At 45.0% G+C, this 27264-nt stretch overlaps 1 protein-coding gene across 1 annotated transcript in view; it reads right to left on the reverse strand.

Annotated features, from left to right (window-relative positions):
- LOC133109333 (arf-GAP with coiled-coil, ANK repeat and PH domain-containing protein 3-like) overlaps positions 1 to 27264 on the reverse strand; it is a 94663-nt gene that overhangs the window by 10771 nt on the left and 56628 nt on the right. Inside the window, exons 6-19 of the mRNA XM_061218618.1 lie at positions 26559 to 26742; positions 23125 to 23169; positions 22327 to 22422; positions 22124 to 22198; positions 18897 to 18908; positions 7329 to 7441; positions 6282 to 6333; positions 5781 to 5881; positions 5142 to 5253; positions 4263 to 4471; positions 1597 to 1666; positions 1289 to 1383; positions 765 to 979; positions 149 to 238 (exon numbers count right to left, since the gene is read on the reverse strand). Coding sequence (XP_061074602.1) covers positions 149 to 238; positions 765 to 979; positions 1289 to 1383; positions 1597 to 1666; positions 4263 to 4471; positions 5142 to 5253; positions 5781 to 5881; positions 6282 to 6333; positions 7329 to 7441; positions 18897 to 18908; positions 22124 to 22198; positions 22327 to 22422; positions 23125 to 23169; positions 26559 to 26742 — 1469 coding nt within the window. The remainder of the gene's footprint in view (positions 1 to 148; positions 239 to 764; positions 980 to 1288; positions 1384 to 1596; positions 1667 to 4262; positions 4472 to 5141; positions 5254 to 5780; positions 5882 to 6281; positions 6334 to 7328; positions 7442 to 18896; positions 18909 to 22123; positions 22199 to 22326; positions 22423 to 23124; positions 23170 to 26558; positions 26743 to 27264) is intronic.

Consider the following 27264-nt stretch of genomic DNA (forward strand, 5'->3'; position numbering starts at 1 on the left):
CAAACCCTGCCACAGCCACACCTACACATAACCTATTAGAAATTACTGTAGCTCCTTTACACCCCCACTCTACTCCCATAAGCCCGGAGCTACCATCCTATTTCCTGTTTCCTGGAGGGTGTGGCCAGCGAGAGGCCGTCCCACTTACTGCGGGGCCCGGAGCCAGTGTCGAAGTAGGAGAAGAGGGAGTCCAGCTCATCAGGACAGAACAGAGAGTCCCTGCGGAACTGGGCCGCAGCTGCTGGGGGGAGAGACAGGAATGAGGAGAGACACACACAATGCCTAGAAACCACAACTTGGTCAAATACGTCAATTGTTTTGGATTCAATAATTTTCTGTGCTCGATTGATCTTGTCTGGTGCAACTGAGCCAACCAAGCAGATCAGAAGGCAGGGCTTGCCCTTTTTGAGATCATTTCATAGGTTCCAACACACCACACAAGCTCAGTTAAGTGGAGAAAAGTATCTGAATTAAAAACGTTCGTATTTGACCCAGGTCCACAAGAAACACATGACATTTTGGCATTTAGCAGCGTATACGCTTACAAGCATTACATATTTATATGATCAACTTACAAAGATGACATATTTACATACAATTCACTTACACAGGTGGATATTTTTTTACAAGAGTGATTCAGTGATTCAGTACTTTACTAAAGCTCAACACCCCAGCTGGGATTCAAACCCACAACGTTCCGGGTCCTCTCCACCGTGCTGCACTGCTCTGTGCTGAGTGAGTGTGCGGCGCGGTTGCTAGGCTACCTGACGCCAGGTTGCCGGGGCCGACGCTGCCCAGCTCGCGGCGGTATTTGCGGCGGGACTTCAGCGCTCTGACGGAGCTGCTGTGCCTCTGGCACTTCTTCTGGCTCCAGCGGCGGGATTTCCTCTCCGCGTCCACCAGCGCCTCGCTGCCTGCCATCTTCTTCAGGAACTTCTTCTCCACATACTTGGCCTTGATCCAGGCCTCCTTCTCCTGCCTGCAGGGGAGAGGGCCATCAACAAACCCAACCAGGCACACAGACGCTCCTCAAACTGTCCTTTGTTAGCACAGTAATCAGTCAGCTCAATTTGCACAAGTAAGCCCTGCACTGAGGTTTCCTAGCTTTTATGCCCCATTGCATTGTATCTGATCTCGTACTTGTTTTGTCTGTCGCCGTTGGTCTGTGAATTATATTCTACTTTTAGGGTTTTATGGTGTTTTTTTAAACCTGGTTGCAACCTAATTATCCCTGGAGGGACAATACAGTGACTTGAACTGAAGTCGTGGGGGCGTCTGGCCTGCTCACCTTGAACTGGCCGGCCCTGGTTTCTTCAGGCCCTGCTCCTCGTGGGTGCCCTCGTAGATCTGATTGACGGTGCGATTGCCCAGCTCACACATCAGCTGCAGAGAGAAATAAAATCAATCAATAAAATAACGGTGCACAAATCTCAAGCTACCAATACAAATGAGACATCTTCTCAAGCCAGCAATACAAATGAGACAGCTGGCTGTATGCAGTTATTGATTTTCAGCCAAAACATATTTGCTGTTACTCTAAAAAGGGCATTTTACCCATTGGGTGATTAAAATGAAAGGAGGGAAAAGGAGATTTACCTTCAGCAGCTCTGGTTCCCATGAGTCGAGAGTCAGGGAGCGAACCTTTGAGCACTGAACCCCCAGACTCCTGCATGAAGAAGTACACATTTAAATACACATTTTACATTACATCTGAGAGTAGATATTTCTGTTTTGTACAGTGTTGAGTGGTTTTAAGTATGTTCCTCTGTTCTGAATGAAAAGGTGTTTTTAGGACAACTGGAATGTTTCATGGCCACAACCGACTATGTTCCTCCAGATTGAACCGCACTGGAATGCTGCTACGCTCCAACAGCCCTCCAAAGTCCCCCTGACTGCCCCCCCTGTTCTGGAAGTGACAGAGCAGCAGTTAGAATGAGTTCCTGCTCTGTTCTCATCCCCCCATGCTAACCCCCCATCCTCTCATTCTCAGTCCTCTCCTGTCCTCTCTCTCCCTCTCCTCTCTTCTCCTCTCTTCTCCTCTCCTCCCCCCCTCCCGGCCCACACAGATCTAAGAGCCTGTGTTTCAGTGCCGCCTGACTGCCTCCCTCTCAGCCCAAACCACCGAGGATTACATAACCTGTGTTAATCACATAAATAAGACACGACGACGGCCATTTTTACAACCGAGGAAAAAACAATTTCCTCAAAGAAAACTTCAGTGAACTCTGAAAAATGAGAGTGGTTTCTGTTCTCTCAGCAACCCTGAGTGATGCTAAGCGAGGCTCCGTGGCTCAACTGTTTACCTTTCATCATCAGCCTGTTTGCACAGCCTGTGAACGGACATCATCGAGAAGGACAGAGCCTTGGTTTAATCCTCCTTGAGTTATTTGATTAACTTAAAATGGACCTTTCCTCATCTCCGAGAGGATTAATGGTAGCAGTGAAAATAAAGCAGGGAGAGAGACAGAAAATGATAGATAGAGACAGAGAGAGAAAGAGAGAGAGAGAGAATGATAGGTAGACAGAGGGAGAGAGAGAGCTTCATCTTCGGCTGCCACTACACCGCCCCCTCTGGAGGTGACACTGACTTCTTCCAGAAACTTCCAGAGCCCATTATTCCTCCACAAAGACAACCAATCACCGCCACGGCTCCTAATCCAAAATGGCTACAAACCACCAGCTCTGACCGGCATACCTCCGACCAAGCAGTGCAATCTAATTACACCATGAATTTTTAACTCATCGCCCAGGCTTAAGGTGGGGATTACCAAATAATTGATCTCTTTTTGGAAATAGAAAGTTGCAAATATCTCATGGGACCATAGAAAGGACAAAGCATGCAGGGTCCACACTCTCTTCCCTGTCATCACTGACCCTCTATGTAGCCCAATAGCCCTGTTGCCAAAAAATCACTGATATTCTGTTTTTGGAAGTGGAAAGTAGGGTCCAAAGCGCAGGTGGTAACAGAAGCATGTCCAGCTAAGTGTAACCGCGCTCATAATCATAATATTCTAAATGACCATGTAAAGGAATAGAAAGTAGGATTCACACAGTGAATTCCCATTCTCTCCCCATTACTGACCCCCCAGCCCGATAGCCCAGCTGCCCCTGTCTCAGGAGAGCGAAGGGCGAGGGGGGAAGAAGAGAGTGTGACCAGAAAGCCGATTAGCGGATCTCCAGTAATCTGGCGGAGGGCTGAAGTGGCATAGCTCAAGCTTCACGGAGCAAGACTAAAAGGCTGCTAAAAGGTCAGAGGTCTCCTGGCCGCCAGCTGCCAATCAGAGCCTTGCTTATTACCCTGTATGCTGAGGAAATCATCAGGGTCGCTCTCAAACGACATCTCTGAGGGCTGCTAGCCTGAGCCTGAGCATATTAGAACAGATGGGTGTGTGTCGGGGTACCTGTGTATGCCGGAGCACTCGATGCACAGCAGGATGATATTATGTGTGTGTGTGTGTGTATCAGGGTGATATTGTGTGTGTGTGTGTATCAGGGTGATATTGTGTGTGTGCGTGTATCAGGGTGATATTGTGTGTGTGTAACAGTGTGTGTGTCAGGGTGATATTGTGTGTGTGTAACAGTGTGTGTGTGTGTCAGGGTGATATTGTGTGTGTGTAGCAGTGTGTGTGTGTGTGTCAGGGTGATATTGTGTGTGTGTAACAGTGTGTGTGTGTGTCAGGGTGATATTGTGTGTGTAGCAGTGTGTGTGTGTGTCAGGGTGATATTGTGTGTGTGTAACAGTGTGTGTGTGTGTCAGGGTGATATTGTGTGTGTGTAACAGTGTGTGTGTGTGTCAGGGTGATATTGTGTGTGTGTAACAGTGTGTGTGTGTGTCAGGGTGATATTTTGTGTGTGTAACAGTGTGTGTGTGTCAGGTTGATATTGTGTGTGTGTAACAGTGTGTATGTGTGTCAGGGTGATATTGTGTGTGTTTAACAGTGTGTGTGTGTGTCAGGGTGATATTGTGTGTGTGTAGCAGTGTGTGTGTGTGTCAGGGTGATATTGTGTGTGTGTAACAGTGTGTGTGTGTGTGTCAGGGTGATATTGTGTGTGTGTCACAGTGTGTATGTGTGTCAGGGTGATATTGTGTGTGTGTCAGGGTGATATTGTGTGTGTGTAGCAGTGTGTGTGTGTGTCAGGGTGATATTGTGTGTGTGTAACAGTGTGTGTGTGTGTCAGGGTGATATTTTGTGTGTGTAACAGTGTGTGTGTGTGTCAGGGTGATATTGTGTGTGTGTAACAGTGTGTGTGTGTCAGGGTACCTGTGTATGCCGGAGCACTCGATGCACAGCAGGATGCCCAGGTTGATGCTGGCCCAGCGGGGGTCAGGCTGGCCGCAGTCGCAGCACTGCTCGTTCCCCGGGACGGCCTGGGCGCGCTGCACCAGCGTCTCCCCCCGAACGCCCCGCTCCCGAGGCTCGCTGGCCGAGTCGATGCTGCTGGTGGAGGGCGAGGCGGTGCGGTCCAAGCGCTGAGGGGGGTACAGTCAGCGTTACAGGGGCCATTCCTGCACATTAACCCCCAGCTTTTTCACCAGATTCACATAGCCACCGCGGTCAGGGGGAGCGCTGGGGGCAATAACTGCACTTAGAGGAGAGATGAACTTTCTATTTGCAGGAGATCCTACTGTAAAAACTGTAGGACTGTTAAGGCACATTTATACTCTACACTTTGTCACTTTGGCACTTATACTCTGGTGAATGCCGGTTGGAAAGGTTCTGTTGTCTCTGTGGTGATGAGACAACACATTTCGCCAATTCCCTGGCTGTCCAATAACACTGCACAGCAAAATAGGACAGTGCCCACAACGTGATAATGTGCCTGTCATCGAGAAAGTCTTGAGCAACACATTTTTCATCTGAAAATATGTAATTACATTATGAAATGTGTCGTGCAACAAAATATTAATTAGTCTTAAGAGCCACTCAAGGTGTCAGTGGGACGTAGGCCACAGGACTGACCTATTTGTAGTAGTTATCAGGAGGGATATAGGCTCCAGGACTGACCTCTATGTAGTAGTTATCAGGAGGGATATAGGCCCCAGGACTGACCTCTATGTAGTAGTTATCAGGAGGGATATAGGCCCCAGGACTGACCTCTATGTAGTAGTTATCAGGAGGGATATAGGCCCCAGGACTGACCTCTATGTAGTAGTTATCGGGGATCTCTCTGTAGGCCGAGGCGATGCTGGCCTGCACAGCCTGGATCCAGGACTGCCTCAGCTTCTCTGACTCCGCCTGCAGCATGCAGCTCCTGAGGGGACAGGACCAATCAGAGCACAGACACACACACACACAAGCACAGACACACACACACACAGACACACACAGGCACACAGACACACACACACACAGACACACACACACACACACACCCCCAACAGATCCAGGCTACCTTTATCGTAAAGCACCGCAGGGGTTCTTTGTTGTTTGATGAAAATGTGAATGAGCTGCTATCAAAAGAGTTACAGATAGATATTGCTGAGAGGCTACACTGACATACCTCTGTCTCAAACTACATTAATTATCTGAACATAATTCTCACTAATTCTGCAGGGCCTCTTTACTGGATTAATTAAGGTGGCACACCATACATTATGACTAAAAAATGCTATTTGAGTTGGCTAAACTGTATTAGCCCGCTTAGTACCAACGTCCTTTTAACACAGCAGCCTAAAATGGCTGTTAGCCACACATTTGGAAAACACAGACCCGAAATGACCCTGTAACAGTGTAAAACATGTTTGGTATGCAACGGTAGGTTTACGGAATGACATTTACTTTGTGGGAGAGACGACTTCGAAGCAGAACCTCCTCTCGATGTCCTCGCAGGGTTTGACTGAACAGAGTCTCAGGTCCTCCACCACCACCGTCAGGGCATCCTAACAGAGACACTCAGGCTTAGTCTGCGCCCCCATTTCACCCTCACCACACTTCCACAAACTCCACAGCCATGTCCGAATCAGCACACCTGCCTACTTTTGAGTATACGAGTTGCATACAAGTAACATACATCTCAATACAACTCAATAGTAGGCAAGTGTGCTGATTTGGACGTGCTCTATGTTCTCCTTCTCAATCAGGCACTGGCTTGGATTAAATCTGAGGACTCCAGAAGACCCCAGTTAGCCATGTTAGCATTCAATAACCATCAACCATACTGTCCTTCCCAAAACTCAACCCCATTCTGTGTATTTTCCCCAGACAGAAGAGCAGGATTATCTCATAGTAACCCTCCCCTTTACCAGGATACAAACACCACGGTCACCAGTTGAGACCAACCTTTAGCTTCTTCTGATACACCAGTTGACTGTTCTGTATTGAGAACCACCGCCTGAAATGGCCAGAAAAACAAGAGGCTTTAGATGTATTGTAACTATATCACTGTCGTAGCTTTTGCAATTAAAAAAACCCATCTGTCAAAATTCCTTTACCCTGCAGACCCAGAACACAGATATGGGAATTTGTTCAAACGTGGGGGTGACCACACATCAAGCAGTGTTTTTATTAGACTGCAATGGAGAGAACTGGATGATGGAATTGAACAGATTTACTAGACAGAATCAATTTAACAGATGTGTCAGGACTGTCAATGGGGAAACAGACTGACACTTCAATGGGTGTTCTATATGCGCAGACAGTATGGATCTAACTATTGAATCCACACATATTGTCCAAGTTTGAAGCAAAATACATTTGATTAGTACTGCAAAAAGGCTAATAAAATACAAGGTTATTTTCAGACCTTGTGAAAACTGTCTGAATATAAAACACCCACATCAATGTTAATCACACTTGCTAATAAAGTTTTAATTATTTAATGTCCAGAGAGCATAGTAAGGTTTAGTATCCCATCTAAGCGACTGCACTGTCAGTGGATAAAGAAAGCAAGCCAAGCTCTCACCTTGAGGTAATTTATCCTTTGCCTACCTTACCAAAACAAGGTTGGTCCTTGTCTCAAGGTGAAATCATGCTCCAGCAAATTCCTCAAAAGGCTTTTGTGTTTTGCAGTTTATTGATGGGAAAATACTTTCTGTCATTGTGGCATTTTAAATGAACTAAAAACTTCTAGCTACTGTGTCGACCAGAGAATGCCATTCCTGGTCCTGGAGAGCCACACGCTCTGCTGGTTTTTGTTTCCACCTTAAGGTGAGGTGAGTTAACTGCGTAACAACTGCTTTAACTGATCAATCCAGTGCTGAGTATCAACAAAAACCAGGACACCCTGCTGTTCTCCAGGACCAGGAATGAAGATGACTGGTGTAGACAGTGGCAGTATGTACAGCGATAGGACATTGTGTTGTGGTGTCAGGGACGCTGCGTGCTCACCTATTCCACGTTTTGAAGGCGTTGCTGGCCCTTTTGAACAGGTACCCCTCCATCACCACTCCGTCTGGGGCGTCCACGTTGAACTCCACTTTAGAGTCGTCATAGGAGAAGTCCTGCCACAGAGAGACCCACACCTATTATCCCCTGTTCTGTCCTCTCAAATCCTACAGTAAAATACTACTGTACAGCTCAATACACTGCAATAGTCTGCTGAATTAATCAGTTCATGGCAATATGTCAGAACAACAATAACATCTGTACAGTGCAGGGAAGGACCCTTGGTGTCAAACTATGCTAAAATAAAAATATACAAATTTGAGTAAGCTATTCTGCCAAAATGATTATATTTTACTATAGTGGACACTAGAGGCCAGCAACAATCTATTAAATGCACATTACCACAAGTTATAATGTTTACAAAGGTAAACAACTGTTCTTAAGTTGAAAGCATAATCCATACAGCGAGATTGTAATTGTTCTCAAAAAAGGCATGTTGGTGTGTGCCAAAATGTGGAGTGATCGGATTTTACTCATTACAAATCTCTGGGAACCAAGATGAAGGGTGGACAACTATACATGTATCGTGTACCGAGTGGGCATCAGAAGACGGAGAGTGACCCTGCAGTTGGTACAGTTATATATTACATTACATTCATGGCATTTGTCAGAAGCTCTTAGCGGATCTTAGTGTGGCTACAACGGGGATCGAACCACTGACCTTGCCTGTCCCAGTCATGTACCTTAACCACTACGCTACAGGTATTCAGATATTTATTATATTTATTTAAAACAGCTGAACCTCTTGACCATGTCTGCATGCTTTTATGCATGTAGTTAATACCGCATGATTGGCTGCATTAACAAGCTGGTGTACAGGTCTACCTAATAAAGTGCTCAGTGAGTGTATGTGTGACTGTGACCTGGAGGGTGTCTGTGCCATTCTGGCTCTCTCCCAGAAGGCACACGTTTAATTATAGTCAGTGTGTAGGAAGGGAGTTTGGTCGTCTCCTCCTGTTAAATGAGTAGGTTTATACCCTCAGTGACACTGTAAAAGTTGCCCTGCCCACACGCATCCCCTTGTGCTCCAGCGAGGGCAGCCAATTTAACGAGACCACAGTGAGATGTAGGTGGACGTGCATTACAAACAGGCCATTTTGTGACGCACGATGGGCAGAAAGATAGGCCGGTTCTTAAGGCAGAAGTGCAATTACTCTGACATTGAGGGTAACATTAACTCAACCTTTCCTCTGCTTTCCCAGTTTAACACTTCTGATGACGTCTGCAGTCAGTTAACCAGGTCACCAGCGCATTCTGTGAGAAGCAGTACTAAATGTTCTGGAAGGAGCATCTATGACAACACCGCTTCCAGTACTGGTCCATTAACAGCATTAACGCATTAATCGCACCACCCAGCCACACTTTCAGTAGGAAATATAAACAGCAAAAATATGTTTCCTCAGGCCACAGGATGGAAAATCCAGAATCAAATCCAAAATGAAAAAGAATAGGTATGAAATGGAACGTCTAATGAAATGATGAACACACAAAAGGTCTTTTTTTTCCCCCAGACTTTTTTTTCACTATAAAAAATGGATGCAGTATAAAACAATGTGTACTCTGGAATAGTGGCAACACCATTTTATGTCCTCGCATGACGCAAGTGGTTTCGACATCGTCCCCGGCTGAAACCATTTTCACTGTCTGTGTAACGAGTTTCAAGGTTTCTAAGTTGGGGTTAAAGTCTACAGATAACCCCCCGCCACACCACCACCCCTCTGCCTGTGCTCACTACTGCCCCAAATAAAACAGCTGGAATCTCAAACATGGCTCACTGCCCTGAATTCTGTCATCAGTCCAGATCTTGCATTCCTGTGTCCTTAAACCCAACGGGAATGAGACATCATATTGATCCGTGACTTGCAACAGAACTGATATCATGTGACTCACAGATCCATACTGCGTACTAGTCTATTATAAGAACACTGATGATGCCGATTGTTGATGCCGTGTCCAACAGTGAATGGGGACCATTTCTGGGCCACTGACATCAGTCACAGACGTAGACAAATGAAGGACCTCTCCCTCAGTTGCTGTGGGTTTGAAAATGATTCTGTAAAAAGGGCAACGAGCCAGCACTCTTAACGTAACGTAATTGCCCCTCCGCTATTTAGATACCTGGCTGCCTACAGGGACAGAGTTTAAAAACTGGGAATCATCAAAATAAACAAGAAGCAGAAGTAACAGACTGATTTTAAAGGACATGATTATGTTGCTAATTAAAGGGATGGCACTTGTTGCTTTATTGCGGTACGGTTTCAAGCAAAACTACTGGATGCCACAAATGTACTGTACTTACAGACTACAGTATTATCAAGCTCTTGGAGCAGAATGTCAGTCTTAATTGACTTTCTGAGGAAAATCTATTCTGAACTCGTAATTTGTCTTTGGGCACAGGGAGACAATTACTGCATAAAGAAAGAATAGGCTACTCCAGTTCAACTGGACTAATTACCTGAGTAAACAAAGCAGTGAAAATCACTAGATGTATTCACACTGTACCAAGAAAAATAATTGCGTTTTCCCAAGGAAAATTCTGTTGACTTCAAGTGAAAAGGTGATTCCTTCTTTGTTTGGGCTAAACACAGAACCCATAATAACTGGATTTCCCAGCAGGTTTCTGTCTTTCAGTACTCAACATCTCGATCAAATATTCACTCACACCGGAATATCCTCAATCCAGGCAATAGACATATGCTAATGTGTGTGCTCACAGGCACATGCACATGCACTCACACACACACACACACACACACACACACACACACACACACACACACACACACACACACAGGCATATATGCACTCACAGCATGGTACTCCATTCCCATTAGTTCCTATCGGCCTCCACTGTACTGCATACATGAGCATACTTGCATTTCAGTTGGGTAAATGCAAAAAAGAGTTTCAGCTCTGGCTAGCATTTCACAGGACCAAGTGGAGTTATCCCTGCTGGATAGTGTTTCAAGTGTCAAAATATCACTTTTCAAATCCCAAAAAAATCAGTTCCATAAGTATCATATCAGTCCGTAATATCAGTTATCTGTGTACTTCAAACTATCTGTACAAACAGACACAGAGAAACAGACTCTCCCCTCCCACCCCCCAAACAAAAACGACTTCAGATATGTCAGCTTTTCAACCTAATATGTTTGTATTAGCTGTATCACCTATTCTCCAGAACAACAGCATTGATTACATAGGAATAAAATAAAAAACTGTTACTATAAAACTGTGCTCGCTTATATGTAGTTAATAGGCAGTGGCACATAACTTTAGTCAAAAACATAAGTAACATACGATTATAAATATCCAGAACTAATTTTAAATTGCGTTCAGTATTTGCTGTATCAAATGGAAACCCACCAGTGTGTAATCCAATCTTCCAAAAATCTTCATTTTTAATAGCTTGGTATCCAAACGCATTAGAAGTCCTCGAAACTAACAACAAGATACAGCTAACAGACACACAACTATCTCCAACTTTCTCAGACCGCTATCATATCTAGTTCCCTCTGAGCAGGAGACGACAGAGCGACCGAGCTCACGTGAAGTGTGACCACTCCGCGACTCTGCAGAAGAGCAATGTTCGCGCAGGCGTGCGCTGCTCCGTGTGCACAACGGCCACCTGCTTGCATCGGCTACTCTGCGCTGTGGTTGACGCGCAGAAGAGGGGCTTTAGAATAAAGCTCATTAACATACAGCTGTCATTTTAAGTACCGCTATGCAGCGCTATAGGCTTCGCCCCTCGAGTGCTCCCCTGACCCCTCCGAGCCCCAACTGCAGAACAATTTCACTGCCACGAGACGCCCTCCGCTGGTTTAGGTTTACGATCCCCACCCCCGCCCCCTTTTCTCTGTCACACTCCTGTGCCCTCCAGAAGCAGGCTCCATTCTGCTCACAGCGGGAATAACTCACTTTCGGGATAACCGAAGTCCATCTGGCTACCAGTCCTTAACGCCATTCTTGCTCAATCAAGCAAGCATCATGCCCATCCCGAATATCTCCTCCCTTCACTTGTCCTTTTATTCACGCAAAACCGAAAATACAAACACGCCGTATCTTTCTCATTTCACCACAACCAACATTAACAATAGCTGCAAGTGTAGGCAATTAATTTCAAAAGCCGCTTTAACGATCTCACCTTTTCTATACAGTTGTCCCTGCACGCATCATAAAAGACGATTCCACATTTAATGTAGAAAAGACGTGAAACCAGATCAACTATGTCAGCGATTCGAGATAAAAGTGAACTATAGCCGACATTTATTCGCCTTTGGAACTTCAAACATGGTCTGGTTTCGGCTAGTTACAAATGTATTTTCTTACAGTGTCAGGGAAATGCACTAGGCATTCAAATTAATGCAGGCAGAAGAAACCACCACAATCCCATTTTCTGAAGGTTACACATTTAAATGCTGTCATACCCTACGCCTGCCATATACGCTTTTACTTGAAAGCGCAGTTATTTATCAAACATAAGTATGATCTCTAATCAATTTTGGAACCCATCGAGCCTACTTACATGGTAAATTCACTGAGAGTAGGCCTGTACATCTACATTTGTAGTAAGTTATTGAAAATCTAACATTCATGCCCTTAAAACAGAGACGGGAGCCGATTCAATTATATAGCCTAATGCTCGGCATTCTCCCCATTCAGAATAATAGAAAATAACTATTCGTTTTTTTCTCCAAACTAAATTAAAACAAAACAAAACAAAACAAAACATATGCAAAGAAACACTAAACATGCCACTGCTCTCCGTGGGGGAATGGCAGGGAGAAATCCCCGGGGTGCAACAATAAGCACCAGAACAAAATAAAGGGCCAGGAAGAGTGGCAGATGTCCCGCGAGACGGGGCAGAACTAGACAGCCGGGGCCACCTCACAATCGGCCTTGAGAAACGGCCAGGCGCCCGGGAGAAAGGACAGAAAGGAGCCGCGACAGACTGTGGAGGTATTTCTGGTGATAAATCACGCCGGACTCATGTTGCATAAAACAGCGGAGATTCATGCCCTTGCGGACGCAGTAACTCTTAACGTCGGCGTGATTCAATTTGACGGAGGCAGCCGGCGCATCCATAGCCGGGGGTGGGCGCTCATTGTGAGAACACACATGCTCCCTGACAACTGACGGGACGAAGTCGTGTAATAGCTCATAGCAATCGCAAAGGGAAACGAACTTGATTTAATAATTTTGTTTCTTCAGACATCCCCCACAGATAAGATAAAATTAATTATACCATCATGTTGAATGTTTTGATGAACACATAGGCAACTTTTTAGGATTTCCTTGATATGGGTAATAATGCTATTGTCATTTTTTTACTTGCGTTTATGCACCTGATCTGCCTTACACCAAAACCTGCTGCCTCAACAACGAACAAAGTTTAGCAATAATACCGATCCAAAACATTGTTGTGCCAAGAGAAAAACTTTCCTGAGGGACCAGGTGGGGGCTGTGTTTATACAGAGAGCCAAAGGGAGGGGGCCTTATGTGATGATGTTGGATATGGTCTCCACTTCATCTGTCCAGGCAAACTGTTTGAAGTCTTGACAATGGACCTGGTGTGATATAGTGCTTCTCTGAATGGGACAAATCTCCTTTTGTTCCGGAAGGGGGTCCGAATGCGTGTGTGCCCGTACACACACACACACACACACACACACACAGTCATAAAAGTCTCGGGGGGTGATCTTCAGATGTAGGCAGCGGCTGCCGAGGCAACACACCGCTTTGTGGACGTGTGTGTGGAGTGTGTGCGGAGAGTCCCAGCCTCTCACTCCAGCTGACCTGTGCCCTGCCCAATGTTAAACCCATTATTGACTAATCCAGCTGCTCCCTCTCTCTGCAATCTATGTGACAGCGTGCTAGTCACCGTGTTAGTGAGACAACCAAACAGCCCCGCTTTCTCCTTCTCTCCCCAGGACTGGCCACCTTCTGTCAAAATGAACCACCCTGGAAGAAGACCAAGAATAAAAGCGTCCACACTTTGTGCCAGCAGTTCATAAAGTAGCATATCAAATCTGGTGTAGACATACTGCATATTGTCAAAGCCACTATCCAACATTTATACTTTTAAACTGATGGCAAAATGCTATGGATTGAAGAAGCAGTTTGATTCCTAAACTTTGGATGATGGATACAAACCTAGTATTGCTAGGTTTTTTCCTACTCCCCACAGTTCAACACAACAAGAACTGTGTTCAAATATTGAGGGAAGCAGTTGGTATGCACAGTTCTAGACACACATATATGTACAGGAAGCTAGGCACATGCATGCAAATCTGCAAATATGTAAGCTATATGTAAATATGTTGAGATGTTATGCCTTAGGCAAATTCCATGCACTATCCGAATGTGACCTGAACAGTTTCTGGCTGGAAAACGATGAGCCTTCATCAGCGCAGTAAGCAGCCACTAGAACTGCTTAATGTGAGTGAAATGTGAGAAGTGGTCTTGAAATAGGCTGATTTGATAAGAACACAAAACACTTTCAAATGGCAACCCTTGGACAGTCAGTCAGGAGATAATCCTGATTTCATTTTAGTCTTAATCTCGCTCCTCCGCTCATTCATCAGATTATCAAGATGCCTTAATTACTGCACAGACAGTAAAGCAGATTGACAATGCAGAGCGAAAGAGTAGGAAAGATAGAGAGAGAGCGAGAGACAGAGATAATGAGAAAAAAAAGAAAAGAGTGTAAAAGTGAGAGAAAGACAGAAATGGAGAGAGAGCCCCTCTTCAGGACCAGTCTTCCATGACATTACATTATTGGCATTTGGCAGACGCTCTTATCCAGAGCGACATACAGTTAGACTAAGCAGGAGACAATCCTCCCCTGGAGCAATGCAGGGTTAAGGGCCTTGCTCAAGGGCCACTACGCTACAGGCCGCCCCCCTCGCACAAGCTACAGTGAGTCACTCAGCAGAAGACAGACACAGGGTCTAATCTCAAGATAAAGACGTACAGTGTTCATGTGCCTGAAGACACTTTCGCCTGATCATGTTCACTGCTGTATCAGATGTGTTCTACTTGCCTACCACGTTCTGCTGTGTGCTGACCAGCCTGGATGTATAGTGTGGGGCGGCCTGTAGCGTAGTGGTTAAGGTAAATGACTGGGACACGCAAGGTCGGTGGTTCTAATCCTGGTGTAGCCACAATAAGATCCGCACAGCCGTTGGGCCCTTGAGAAAGGCCCTTAACCCTGCATTGTTCCAGGGGAGGATTGCATCCTGCTTAGTCTAATCAACTGTATGTCGCTCTGGATGAGAGCATCTGCCAAATGCCAATAATGTAATGTGTAACCTCTGAGAAAGACCAGTGTGTAGAGAAGCATACAGAACAGAGACTGAACTCAACAATTCAGCAAGTGTGAGAATCTGAATCCTTCACTGACAGGAACATATACTTAAATCATGGTGGTTTTACTTTTAAAATAGGCTACAAACACGGTGAGCATATTGTTATTATTAAATTATCACAACCGCAATCTCATAAGAACTGTCATTACTTTCTGTTCTATGCTGGCTGTGAACAATGCACTTCATTTCAAAGACCTGCTATCTTTGGCTTTTTATGCAAATTATGTGAATTTATTCTCCCTGTTTCTTTATTTGAAACTGACATTTCCACACCTTACTATTTAAAAACCGGATGAAGACGTGATCCTGTGTCTAATTTAACCCATTTGAAGAATTGTTTTTTTCGACTTTTTTCAAATGTTCAAGTTTGTCTTTTAGAACATTGTTTTCAAGTACCAGCAGTGATTGTTACATTAGCAGTAGAATGTTCAGATAAGAGCATGGTATTCATATATTTCTAATCTTACACCGTAAACAGGTTTAACAGTATTTCTGTGTTATAGTGTGCGCTTCATGTGAGCATGTTATAATTTATAATTTAAATTAATTCTACAAAATTGTTTAAAATGAGGCCTTTGCAGTGTGTGAACCATGTTAAAATGTGCTCTGGGTACTTGTTTGGCCTAAGACAGTGGAAGGCTCAGCGCACCTGTGTGGCAGACCATGGCACACACACACCTGTGTGGCAGACCGTGGCACACACACCTGTGTGGCAGACCGTGCCACATACACACCTGTGTGGCAGACCGTGGCAGACACACACCTGTGTGGCAGACCGTGGCAGACACACACCTGGCAGAGAGAGCCCGTCGGGGCAGAGTCTGAATGAGGCCGCTGGTGAATCAGGGCCACATGTCGGGGGCAGTTGGTGGCACTAATTCAGCGCTGATGTTGTTTCATGCCCGGTTCTTTATTTCAGGGTGTCTGGAAGTTGTTCCTGCCCCCCTCATCTCACCCTGCCATCTGCTGGCCCGTTCTGAGACAGGGTGGAGACTGGCACCCTGCCACGCCCCTACTTACTCCCTCCCCCCCCCCCATTTCAGGGCCCACCTGGCCCTCTTAGTACTTCCCCCCACATAGCAGAATTATTGTGGCAGTGGCCCCATTATCTCTCCTCTGTAGGTTTTATTCCCACAGCTTGTGACCCAGTGAAAATATGTGGGAGATTTACTCAAAAACATGTTCACACAGAGAGTGGTGACTGTGTGGAACAGCTTGCCAGGACATGTAGTGGAGGCAAAAACATTGGAGGTTTTCAAGACCAGGCTAAATACTATCTAGGTTTTTGCCAAGCTATGCAGTAGGTACACTTTAGTGGTAAAAAAAAGGCAAGCTGGGCTGAATGACCTGTTCTCATCATTATTGAGTTATGTTAAGATAAAGAGTCTTTCCTCTTTATCCCCAAGTGTTTAATACTGTTGAAGTACTGATAGTGTCCACTGGCAGAGTGTTGAAAGCAGCTCTGGATAACAGGCGACGGAAGGAGCCTCGTGACTCAGCTGTAATCTGCTTCCAGAGCCAGCGGTGGCCCTTTAAAGAGGGCAAACGCGCTGCAGCAGTGGGCTCACCCTGTTTTACCCTTTTGAGGCTGAGCTGCAGAGACGCAGAGGGGGACGGAGAGAGGCCCCAGCCCGCGACAGGGCTCCTCCATTAAAACACGGTTAAAAATGCATCCGCCCGGGGCCTCTGGTGACCACACGTACGCAACTACAGCAGGATGCTAACGGGGCCAGAGCACTTATGTAGCACGTTAGCCTGGGACTGCACTCCCTGCATTAGCCCTGCTAGCGGGGACCACAGCCCAGCAGGGAAAAGCAGGCCTGTGCTTCACTGCACACTCCAATGTCTCCTCACCTCAAGACATGCAGACTGACAAAGTGCACAGGCCAGTGTTGAGTGTAATTATGCACCCATTGACCTGTAGCCTAGCGGCTAGCCCTTTCAGCCTTATAAGAGGGGTACTGCCACTCGCCCTCACATTCTAGAGCAGGGATCCTCAGCTCTGGCCCTCCAATCCAAATCCAGCCCTAGATCTGGCCTGATACTGATTGACCAGACTGTCTTCACACCTGGTAAACGGAGAAACTCAAGGACTATGAACTCACTGATCCTTGCTCTAGAGAATGATAGAATCTGCAGACTGACCAATCATCTAGAGATCAATGTCTAAAACTAAAGAGTCTCTTGTTAAAAATAAAATCAAAAAAGAGTGAAATCGTTGTGACCTTTTCTGGCAGCTGAGTACACTGACTAGGCTGAGTACACTGAGGAGCCTAAGAACAGTGTTTTGTCCAAGGCAGCCAAGGAAATGAAGTGAGGATGAAGTGGGTCTGATTTAAAGAGTCAGAAATTCTGGCAGGGTGCTCTTAAGAAAATGGGCTGAGCTGCCACCAAAACTTGGCGCACTCCTAAAGCTACTGTCAGGTGCCAAGAGGAATTAGGAAAAGGGAATAGGATCAACTTAAAAAGAACAAACAGTACTAAAACCTACAATATACAGGTGCCCCACACACAAGCATGAATGCACACAGGCATATACGCACACACACTTCAATTCCCAATAAAATGTCTTGCAAAGGTGTGATCACACTGGATGTAAATATCGCCTATGAAGGAAACTGAGGTGAAAGAATGAAGTGCAAAAGCGGTGGTATTTCTGCATCTATTTTTATAATATTTAATACATGGACCTACAGTAAGCTCCTTAGCATTGGCCTGGAGATGAAATGGCCCAGCAGCCCAGTGACACACTGTATTAGCGAGAGGCTCGCAGTAGGCTTGTGGCTCACGTGTTGCCGGCAGGATTAAAAGCCACGCGTTACCTCTACAACGGAGCAGCTACCCTGGAGAACGTGAGACAGGGAGGGAACAAAGGACCTCAAAACACTTGAGAGTATCTCTTTAAATAGCTCTGGTTTGACGTCCTTTGGGGGCTGCTGGGGGTATATGAGCCTGCTTTAACCTTTCAAAATTTGAAAGTCGGTGTTTTAGAACTCAACTGTTACATCAGCATTAGAATGCTCCATGTTCACCTAACACGTCTCCTCCCAGCCTACCTGAGGAAACACACACACATACACACACACACACGTACACACACAGACACACAGAGACATACACAGACACACACAGACACAGAAACATGCACAGACACACACACACACCTCCCTGTTGATTATTGACTGGGAAACTCTGACTTTCGCTGTTGAACAGATGAGCCTGTTTCCAAAGGACAAATTGATCAGCCCTGCACAGGAACTAAACAGGGCTTAAACTGTCTTCTTACATGTTTAAAAGGAGGGAAACTGTCTTCAAGGAGTTAATATGACAGTTATCATTTCATGTCAGCTAGACCTTAATGTCTTATTTCTGAAATGTGTGGCCACCACTTTATTTTTTCCATGCATTTTTTCTTGCATGTGTCTAATGCAATTTTTATTTTTTAAATCTTTTTTTAAAGCTACAAAGCATTTCAAATAATCGTCAGATTAAGTATTTATTAAAGCACACACTACAATTGTAGATTGGCATGTTCAACATAGTATTTACATGAGTTGGGTTTTTTTCCACAGCATGACCACATATGCCTTTTAAGAGTAATACATGAATCACAACACACTGACTGGATCTATGATGTCTTTTCACCACCCATACAGTATACTAATGGCACCTCTAAGGGCTACATGCACTCTGGGTAATGTAGTATATCATTGACTGCCTTGAAATATAGTGCTTACTGTAAAATATAGCGCTCGAATGCAATGCCTCCAGGCTAATTCTACCATAAAAGGTCATCAGCATCACCATACGTCAGCAACTCCGTTGCTTTCAATCGCCAGTCGTGAGTGTGACATCAGCATTAGAATGTTCAGTTAAGAACATTCTAATCACATATTTGTGACCTTGCTTCTTAAAAGCGTGACTGTACAGAACAATTGTGCCCAATGAGAAACAGTCAGCTTCTGCACACTGCTTCTTGTGTTGCTTAAAGCAAACTGAGCAAGATAAACACCATTTTGTTCAAATCACACCAGCATGAGAAACCAGCAAATTGGAGCTTCAATAATAATGACAAATATTAGATATTCAACCACATGGAGATGGAGCTGCAGTGGTCAGATTCCCAATTTAAAAAAGCACTTACCTGCATTAGGGTCTGAGTGGGGGCAATCACATGGCCATGGATGATGGAGGGGAGAGAGAGGGAGAGAGAGAGATAGAGAGAGAGAGAGAGAGAGAGAGAGAGAGAGAGAAAGAGAGCAAAACCACATGAATAAATTAAAGAGTAGAATTCAACATTGATTCATTGTAATTCAAAAGGCACCTTGGGTGGTTCTATAAAAATCTCAAAGAGGGTGGAGCTGCACTGCACCCATCTGACCTCATGTATGCTCGCCACGATCAACTAAAACACTCTTTCACAATCAATACTTATTTTGCAAGGATATGAAAGTTAGCATTCAATAATATGTCCAGTGTATGCTCAGTAACGGCTGCACTACACTAGAGAATAGCCCCAGGTGCCTTTGCATTTACAAATTCAAAATAATTTAGTGTTGTCAGAGGCACCATGTAGCATATTAAGAGCTTATAACAATCCACTAGCTTCATTCCTGCCTCAGGCTGTCTCAATTTAATCAGCTGAAAATAAACTGTCAGTGAGCCTGTAGGACAATAGCTTTGTCTTGTTTAAAAAATGAATAACACATAAACCACCTTGCAAAGAGCCAGCCGTTTACATTTATGTAGGTCATGCTTCTGATGCACCTGGTTTGGACACCAAAAACCATAGAAAAGAGAGAGCAGAGATCAGTGTAGTGGCTCTGGGCAGGGATCAGTGTGAAGGCTCTGAACAGGGATCAGTGTGAAGGCTCTGAACAGGGATCAGTGCGAAGGCTCTGGCCTGAGATTAGTGTGCAGGCTCTGGGCTGAGATCAGTGTGAAAGCTCTGGGCTGCGATCAGTGTGAAAGCTCTGAACAGGGATCAGTGTGAAGGCTCTGAACAGGGATCAGTGTGAAGGCTCTGGCCTGAGATCAGTGTGAAGGCCCTGGGCTGCGATCAGTGTGAAAGCTCTGGGCTGCGATCAGTGTGAAAGCTCTGGGCCGGGATCAGTGTGAAAGCTCTGGGCAGGGATCAGTGTGAAAGCTCTGGGCTGGCTCTAGGCTCATTCATATGGAGATGCAGCAGTCGGGACAGTGGCAGGTCCTGCCACACAATGGCTGCACATGTTCTGGATTAAAAGATCTCTTTCATAAGGGTGCCGCTAAAGTACAGAAATAGCCCGTTAATTTCCTTGCATCTGGAAGATACACCTTGATTGAGAAGTAAGAAAAAGTTTAAGGCTTTTAGTTTGTCCGGATGGAAGTAGGTATAGATACAGTAGTTCTGAGAGCCCTTTGAATCAAACGTCTCTCGCAACCAGGATTAATTCAAACAGATGCATTTTTAATCTACCAGGGAAATGAGACTGTCCAATCTGTCACTCACCCCCCTAATAAACACTGGCTCCAAGGATGATTTTACTCCACAAAGGTGTCTTTTTGTTTGTTATTTTATATGTGGATGACAGAATGAACACACAGCTAAAAATACAGTTTTGTCAATCTGCCACACATTGTGTGTCCTTGGTAGCAGTTTTAAAAGAGTTTCATTTCAACTATTTCTTTCTGCTATTTTTAAAATTACAGCTTTGATGTTAAAATAAAACAATTTATTGCATTATGTAAATGAGGCTTGGTATCACCAGGGTCTGTTTTGCTAGCCCACTGGAGAAAATAAACATTTCATAAATAACTTTGCAGAAAATCTTTGAAGTGTAAAAACATGTCAAGCTGATGACACTGCTGATGGTCTAACAATATATAGCAACATCACAGTGGAGCAATGTGGGTAAGAGATCACAGCAGTGCACACAGCTTTCATACGCTAAACTAATTCAGCTGATCTCTGCCATTTTGTTTAATGTACCCATTTGACAGAAAGGGGTGAAAATAATCACAATCCTTAAATTCAAATCCAATTTAGTCAATCTGTCAATACTGACTTGTTTTTAAAGCTCCAAACTAGATTCAGAGCACTTTAGCAATGAGCACAGAGCCCTGCATATTTACATTCAAATTAAATCAAGTTTTTATCACAATGTTTGTTTTGTTTAAAATGTTAGAGATTTTACACATTGAAATACTAAACCTAATGCAGAGATGAGAACAGCTTTAACACATTTTTCTCAAAGTATATCATGCTGCAGTGGATTGGCAGCATAGTATAACAGTTAGGGGACTGAACTCTTCCAGGTCAAAGGTCATGGGTTTGATTCACAGTGTTTACTAAATGCCCAGAATGTTCTGCATATTAACAGTACCCAGTCTAAAACAGACCATACAGTTATCAGTTAATTGGTTAATATTACGAACAGCACTACTGTGTATGAAATCACAAGCTAAAGTTATTTATACTGCGCAGTTGAGTACAGACGGACCATGTAGGAGGCAGCTGAGAAAAGCTCTCACAGTGTGCTGATTAAACATGGTGAACCTTTTTTAATCTGAGAAAGAGATGGTAGGAAACGAGAGCATGCTGCACTGAGAACAGACGGGTGAACGGGGCAGGTGTGTGGGTGTGCGGCCCTCCAGGGCTGGAGTTAAACCTGCGGACACTGCGGCCCTCCAGGGCTGGAGTTAAACTTGCAGACACTGCGGCCCTCCAGGGCTGGAGTTAAACCTGCAGACACTGCGGCCCTCCAGGACTGGAGTTAAACCTGCAGACACTGCGGCCCTCCAGGACTGGAGTTAAACCTGCAGACACTGCAGCCCTCCAGGACTGGAGTTAAACCTGCAGACACTGCGGCCCTCCAGGACTGGAGTTAAACCTGCAGACACTGCGGCCCTCCAGGACTGGAGTTAAACCTGCAGACACAGCGGCCCTCCAGGACTGGAGTTAAACCTGCAGACACTGTGGCCCTCCAGGACTGGAGTTAAACCTGCAGACACAGCGGCCCTCCAGGACTGGAGTTTGACACCTCTGGCCTAGACTGTACCTCTCAAAAGAATCTCTTTAAGAGATCAGAGGTCACTGAGGTCCTCTCTGTGGCTGGTGGATACAGCTGCGTATTGTTGGAATTGTTGTTGATGCCCAACTTTTGAAACGTTAAACTGTTTATTCCACCTGATTAGACAGAGCGACCAAACGTCCTCCTGAAGCCGATTAATCCCGTCGCCAGGCACAGGCTGTTAGCGTCTTAGCGACGACAGGTGTGTACGCTAAAGTCTCCTGACCTCAAACAGACAGACAGACAAGCCCCGAAGCTTTACCTGGATGTATGGAGGAGTGGACAAAAGAGAGGAGGAGGGAGGGAGGGGAAGGGTTCTCACCCTCTGCTGGATGGTGGCATGTTTGTGCTCCATCTCTCTCTTCTCCATGGCCGAGTCGATCACCAGCTGGTCCAGCTGAAGAGGAGGGAGGGATAAAAACGAGCGTGTTAACAGCTTTTCTGAGCTCCACGGCTGTATAATGTAATACAATCATTCACCATGATGGTGAGGACAATGGCAATATCACAGAGACAGCCTCTTACGTCGGCTGCCAGCTTCTTCATGTAGGGGTCGATCTGGTCCAGGAGGTGGTAGCCCTGGTGGAAGAGTGTGTACTCTGCGTGCATGAAGGAGAGCATCTGCAGGAGAGAGGGGGCCGAGTCACAGACCCTGACTTTACATCCTTTTACAGGGTTTAGCAACCCATTCAATTCAGTTTTACACTGCTAAAGACTAAAATAAGACAATATTAACAAGTATCTTAGGCTTATATTTAGACTTTCAATATTACTTCTATTACTTTATTGCTAAATGGGACAAAAAACAGAAATTAATTTCAGTCACTTCAGGATTTGCCACATGGGGTGAGAAAATTTCACATGTCAAGCAAACAGTAACTTAAAATACTTGAGAAAAAAAAAGACCTTAAGTCTTATTAAAGACTAAAAACGCTTGTTAAGACAGACATTTCTTGCAGTGTAGTTGTAAAGAACGCATTGCAGAAACTGTCACAGAGACTTAAAACTGCTGCTTTTTCAAGTGCTCCTGCACTTAAGTGCTTCATTTAAGTGACTGATTGGCGAAGGAGTCCGCACGCCTCGTTTCCAAGGCCTAAAGTGACTGCTGATAGACAGGAAATCAGAAAACCCATCAGACCGTGACCCTCCAGGACTGGAGTCTGAGACCCCCTGCACTGGCACAAAGATGATTTACAAAAACAACAGGAAAGGGGAAAAGTGTGACTGTCGGCTGAAAAGCTTTTATGAGACGGAGAAACAAAACAGGGGCAGTGTCCTGAGCAGGCTTGGTAATAGGGGGGGTTAATTATTGAAGCCGCTTACCGCATCTAGGATTTCAAATTTCTTCTTTGCCTGCAGAACATTGATCTGGGGGAGGGAAGGAGCAGAATGTCAGAATGATTACAACAGGAAATGCTGCGAGCAGAGAATTACAGCACTCAGACAGATGCCCGGCAGGCTTCTGAGTCTTCTGATTGAAGGGCCAGGCAACTGGAACAACATAGTCTTTTATCAGGCACACACACACATCTATGCGCACACACACACACACAAGCACGCACACAAGCATTTGCACATACCCTATGAACTGACTAGTTGAAACAATACAAATGGATGCTGCCCTCAAACCAAATGAAACCATATGTCCATATTTCAATGCATTTTTATAAAACAAATGCCAGGTTTGTTGGTACAAAGAGACAAGACTGATTGGATCAAACAAACAAAATGCATAACTTGATAGAAAATATATAACTGGGATTAACGAAGCGCAGTCCTTTGTTTAACACTTACTACCACCTAGTGGTAGTAATTTAGTCCTGCAGCATGGCATGGCATAGGATTCAGTGGAAAACTATCCTAAATCCACTGAAAATCCACTCTGAATTTCTCAGACTTTGTACCCAACAGTACTGTTAGAAGCCTTGGTATAGTTGACACAGTTCTCTATACAGCTACACACCTGACTTGACAAATTAGGTAAATGCATCAATGACTTTTTGCAGTTTGTCTTACCTCGAAGGACACTGAATGTACGTGAAATTTACATATAGCTTTGTGTTATAGGACACTGCCGCTAGCAGTCACGCAGCGCTACGATATTCAACCAACATCCCATCAACGTTCTGACACAATGGGAACAGCCAAAACAAATAGGTTTGGTCACTTGGGGGGGATCCCCGTCAAAGCAATTCGACCTCCTCCAAATACTGACAATGACTAAATAAAATTATGCGTGCTAAATATGAGAGGTCATGCATATGCGTGACCCCCAGTCATTATCTTCCCCACCTCCAGTCATGCACAATTAGTGCAAGGAGGTCGTTTTAGGAGGACGATTCTAACGGCCGCCAGCAGACATGGCGAGTCATGCAGAGACGAGGCAGTCACAGTGAATCAGTCAGCCCCTCTCCACAGGCTATGGGGGCGACATGGTGTATGTGTACATGGGCTCATATATAAGAGTCAAAGGTTACTATGTTACAGTGCGCATCAGCTGCAACTGCATCTGTTGGTCTTTTTGCTCTCTGGCGCCACTAGTGGCAGACTATTGTTACCGCAGCTGCAGCTCAGCTCACTGCAGTGCTGCTACTTCCTATCTGGAGTGAAAATGAACAAGAGTGCTGCCCCCTTGTGGCTGTGCACTCACTTATCTAGTGTCTCATCTGTCATTTCAACACAGGCATGAACCGAAAACACTTTAGCATGCTAGGCATGTTGAAATTTTAATGATAACTTTAAAAATAAACACTAATTGGTTTTAACACTAATACAATCTGAATATGTACAGCCTAGTGGCTAAGGTACATGACTGGGACCCAGAAGGTTGGTGGTCCAAGCCCCGGTGTAGCCACAATAAGATCTATGCAGCTGTTGGACCTTTAACCCCACACTGCACCAGGGGGTTTTGTCCCCAGCTTAGTCTAATCAACAAAGTCACTTTGGATAAAAATAAATAACTGTACTGTAATGCATAGCGCTGTCAATGACTTTCAACCAGGAGATCCAGTCCCTGTCAAAGCACAGAGGACAGCTGTAGGAAATACTGGCTGTGTTCTTAAGATGAAATATCCATGTTCAGATACTGACTGCAGTCAGTGAGTCAGGTCACTGAGAGCTGGATCCGCCTGGCTGCTGAGAGAATAAGTGAGAATGTTCTCCACCAGCCTTGAGCTGTGCTGTTTGAGCCAGAGATAATCTACCCCCCTCAGCGTGGCAGCTCCAGCCTACGGAGGCCTGATGTCCACATGATGGAGCTTCTCTCAGGGCCTGCTGCAGAGTGCTGTGCTGTGGAACCGCTGCTCGATGAGCCCCCGGTCACTGCACTGAACAGAGCATCCGCAGATAATCCATAGGCCTTCTGAGACCTGCTGGGAAATCTACCTCTCATATAATGGCCCTGCATGTCTTCAGACAGGTGTCTGCAGAACTTAGATACATAGAATGCTGGCTCAGGGGGTAAGAGCACTTGTCTGACAGTCAGAGGGTTGCTGGTTCAATCCCGCCCCTGGGTGTGTCGAAGTGTCCCTGAAAAAGATATCTAACCCCCAATTGCTCCTGATGAGCTGGTTGGTGCCTTGCACCATTTGAATAAGGATACACATTTATCCAATGTGCCAGTGCAGATCGACCACTAAACCAGAATGAAAAAGACCCAGGCAAGGGCTTTAGCCAAACACATGCCTGAGTAAAGTACTTTTATACCTCTGTCACATTATGCGTGTACTTACCTGCATAGCAGTTCACAGAATTATAATCTGCCTTTCAGTGGCAGAGGTACTGAATGTGCAGTGAATTAAACTCTCAGCTTATAACATGGGTTCAGGTTCAACTCACACAAGGGTAAATATCTTTCAGCAAGGTGATAAACCCAAACTACTGCAGCAAATACATCCAGCAGAACGCTGTGAACAACTGCCAGCTGCATCAAGGACATCATTCAAGAAAATATATTCATTCATTCATTCATTCATTCATTATCCTAACCCGCTTATCCTGAACAGGGTCGCAGGGGGGCTGGAGCCTATCCCAGCATACATTGGGAGAAAGGCAGGAATACACCCTGGACAGGTCGCCTGTCTGTATTTGTGACCTCACACTTTAAAAGTTCAAAGGCCCGCCCACACCAGGAACTATAAACATAACAATATAAATATACATTTTCCTTTTAGAAATCATCAAAACTCAAGTGAAGGGTGGAGTCCACACCATAAATATAATGACACCGACAATGACACATGATATTGTTGTGATCACTTTCAGAGCTTTTTTTTCTAGCTGCATGAACAATAAATCACTGACAGCAAATCAAAATCCACCTGAATTTACAGGGTGTCAAAATGGCAGATGACATAGCCAAGAGACTATTTACAGAACATTATTGTTCATCAGAGTAGATGCTCACATCGTTATCGCTATAGATATAGTTATAGCCATAGTCACAGTCAGAGTTCTCATTATCGTTATCGTTATAGCTATAGTCACAGTTCTCATTATCGTTATCGTTATAGCTATAGCTATAGTCACAGTTCTCGTTATCGTTATCGTCATAGCCATAGTCACAGTTCTCGTTATAGTTTTCGTCATAGCTATAGTCACAGTTCTCGTTATAGTTTTCGTCATAGCTATAGTCACAGTTATTGTTATTGTCATAGCTATAGTCACAGTTATCGTTATTGTCATAGCTATAGTCACAGTTATCGTTATTGTTATTGTCAGACAGGCTTGAATGACGGGGTGGGTCCCTGGCGGTTCACCTGCAGCACGTAGTCCAGGGCGAGGTGGCGGAAGCACTTGCGCGTGAGGGTGAGGGTGCTGGTGGCCTCCTCCACCTCGTGGGGCTTGTTCCGGGGTGCCTGCGCGTTCTTCACCTGGGCGATCTCCATATCCTCACGCACCTTGTCAAACTGCTTCTTCGTGTCCTTGAACTTGCGAATGTCACTGTGGAGCAGAGCAGAGCTGGGCATGAAGGCCTGGAGGATCACAGGGAACTGAACACCTGGAGTTTATACCAGTTATCACTTCACATTTATTTATTCACTCTGTACCTAGCCCCAGGCTAAGACAGTCTTCAGCCCTGGGCTAAGAGAGATTTTAGTCCATGTATCTTTTATTGGTCTGAAAACCTTAACTGAAATAAAATACAGTATAGTTACATCAGAAAAAATATAATATCACAAGACATCCATCTTTGAAATACACAATCTAAAGTGGGCTAGCACCAACCTCTGGGCTAGCAGACCCTGCCCCGGACAAGGATGAGCACCAATGTTTTGACGTTAGCCCCAGAAATATCCCCAAGCACAGTGCCGGTGTGAATACTTAGCCCAGGGTTGACTTGTGTGAACACAGGATAAACTAGCTCTGGTTTCTCCTAAGCCTGGGGCCCAGTCTGATAACCCAGGGTTAACTACAGAGCAGTGCGAAAAGGTTGAATGAAGACCTGCTGGATCCACAAATGCA

This window comes from Conger conger, chromosome 14 (genome assembly GCF_963514075.1).
Source record: "Conger conger chromosome 14, fConCon1.1, whole genome shotgun sequence".
Lineage (NCBI taxonomy): Eukaryota > Metazoa > Chordata > Actinopteri > Anguilliformes > Congridae > Conger > Conger conger.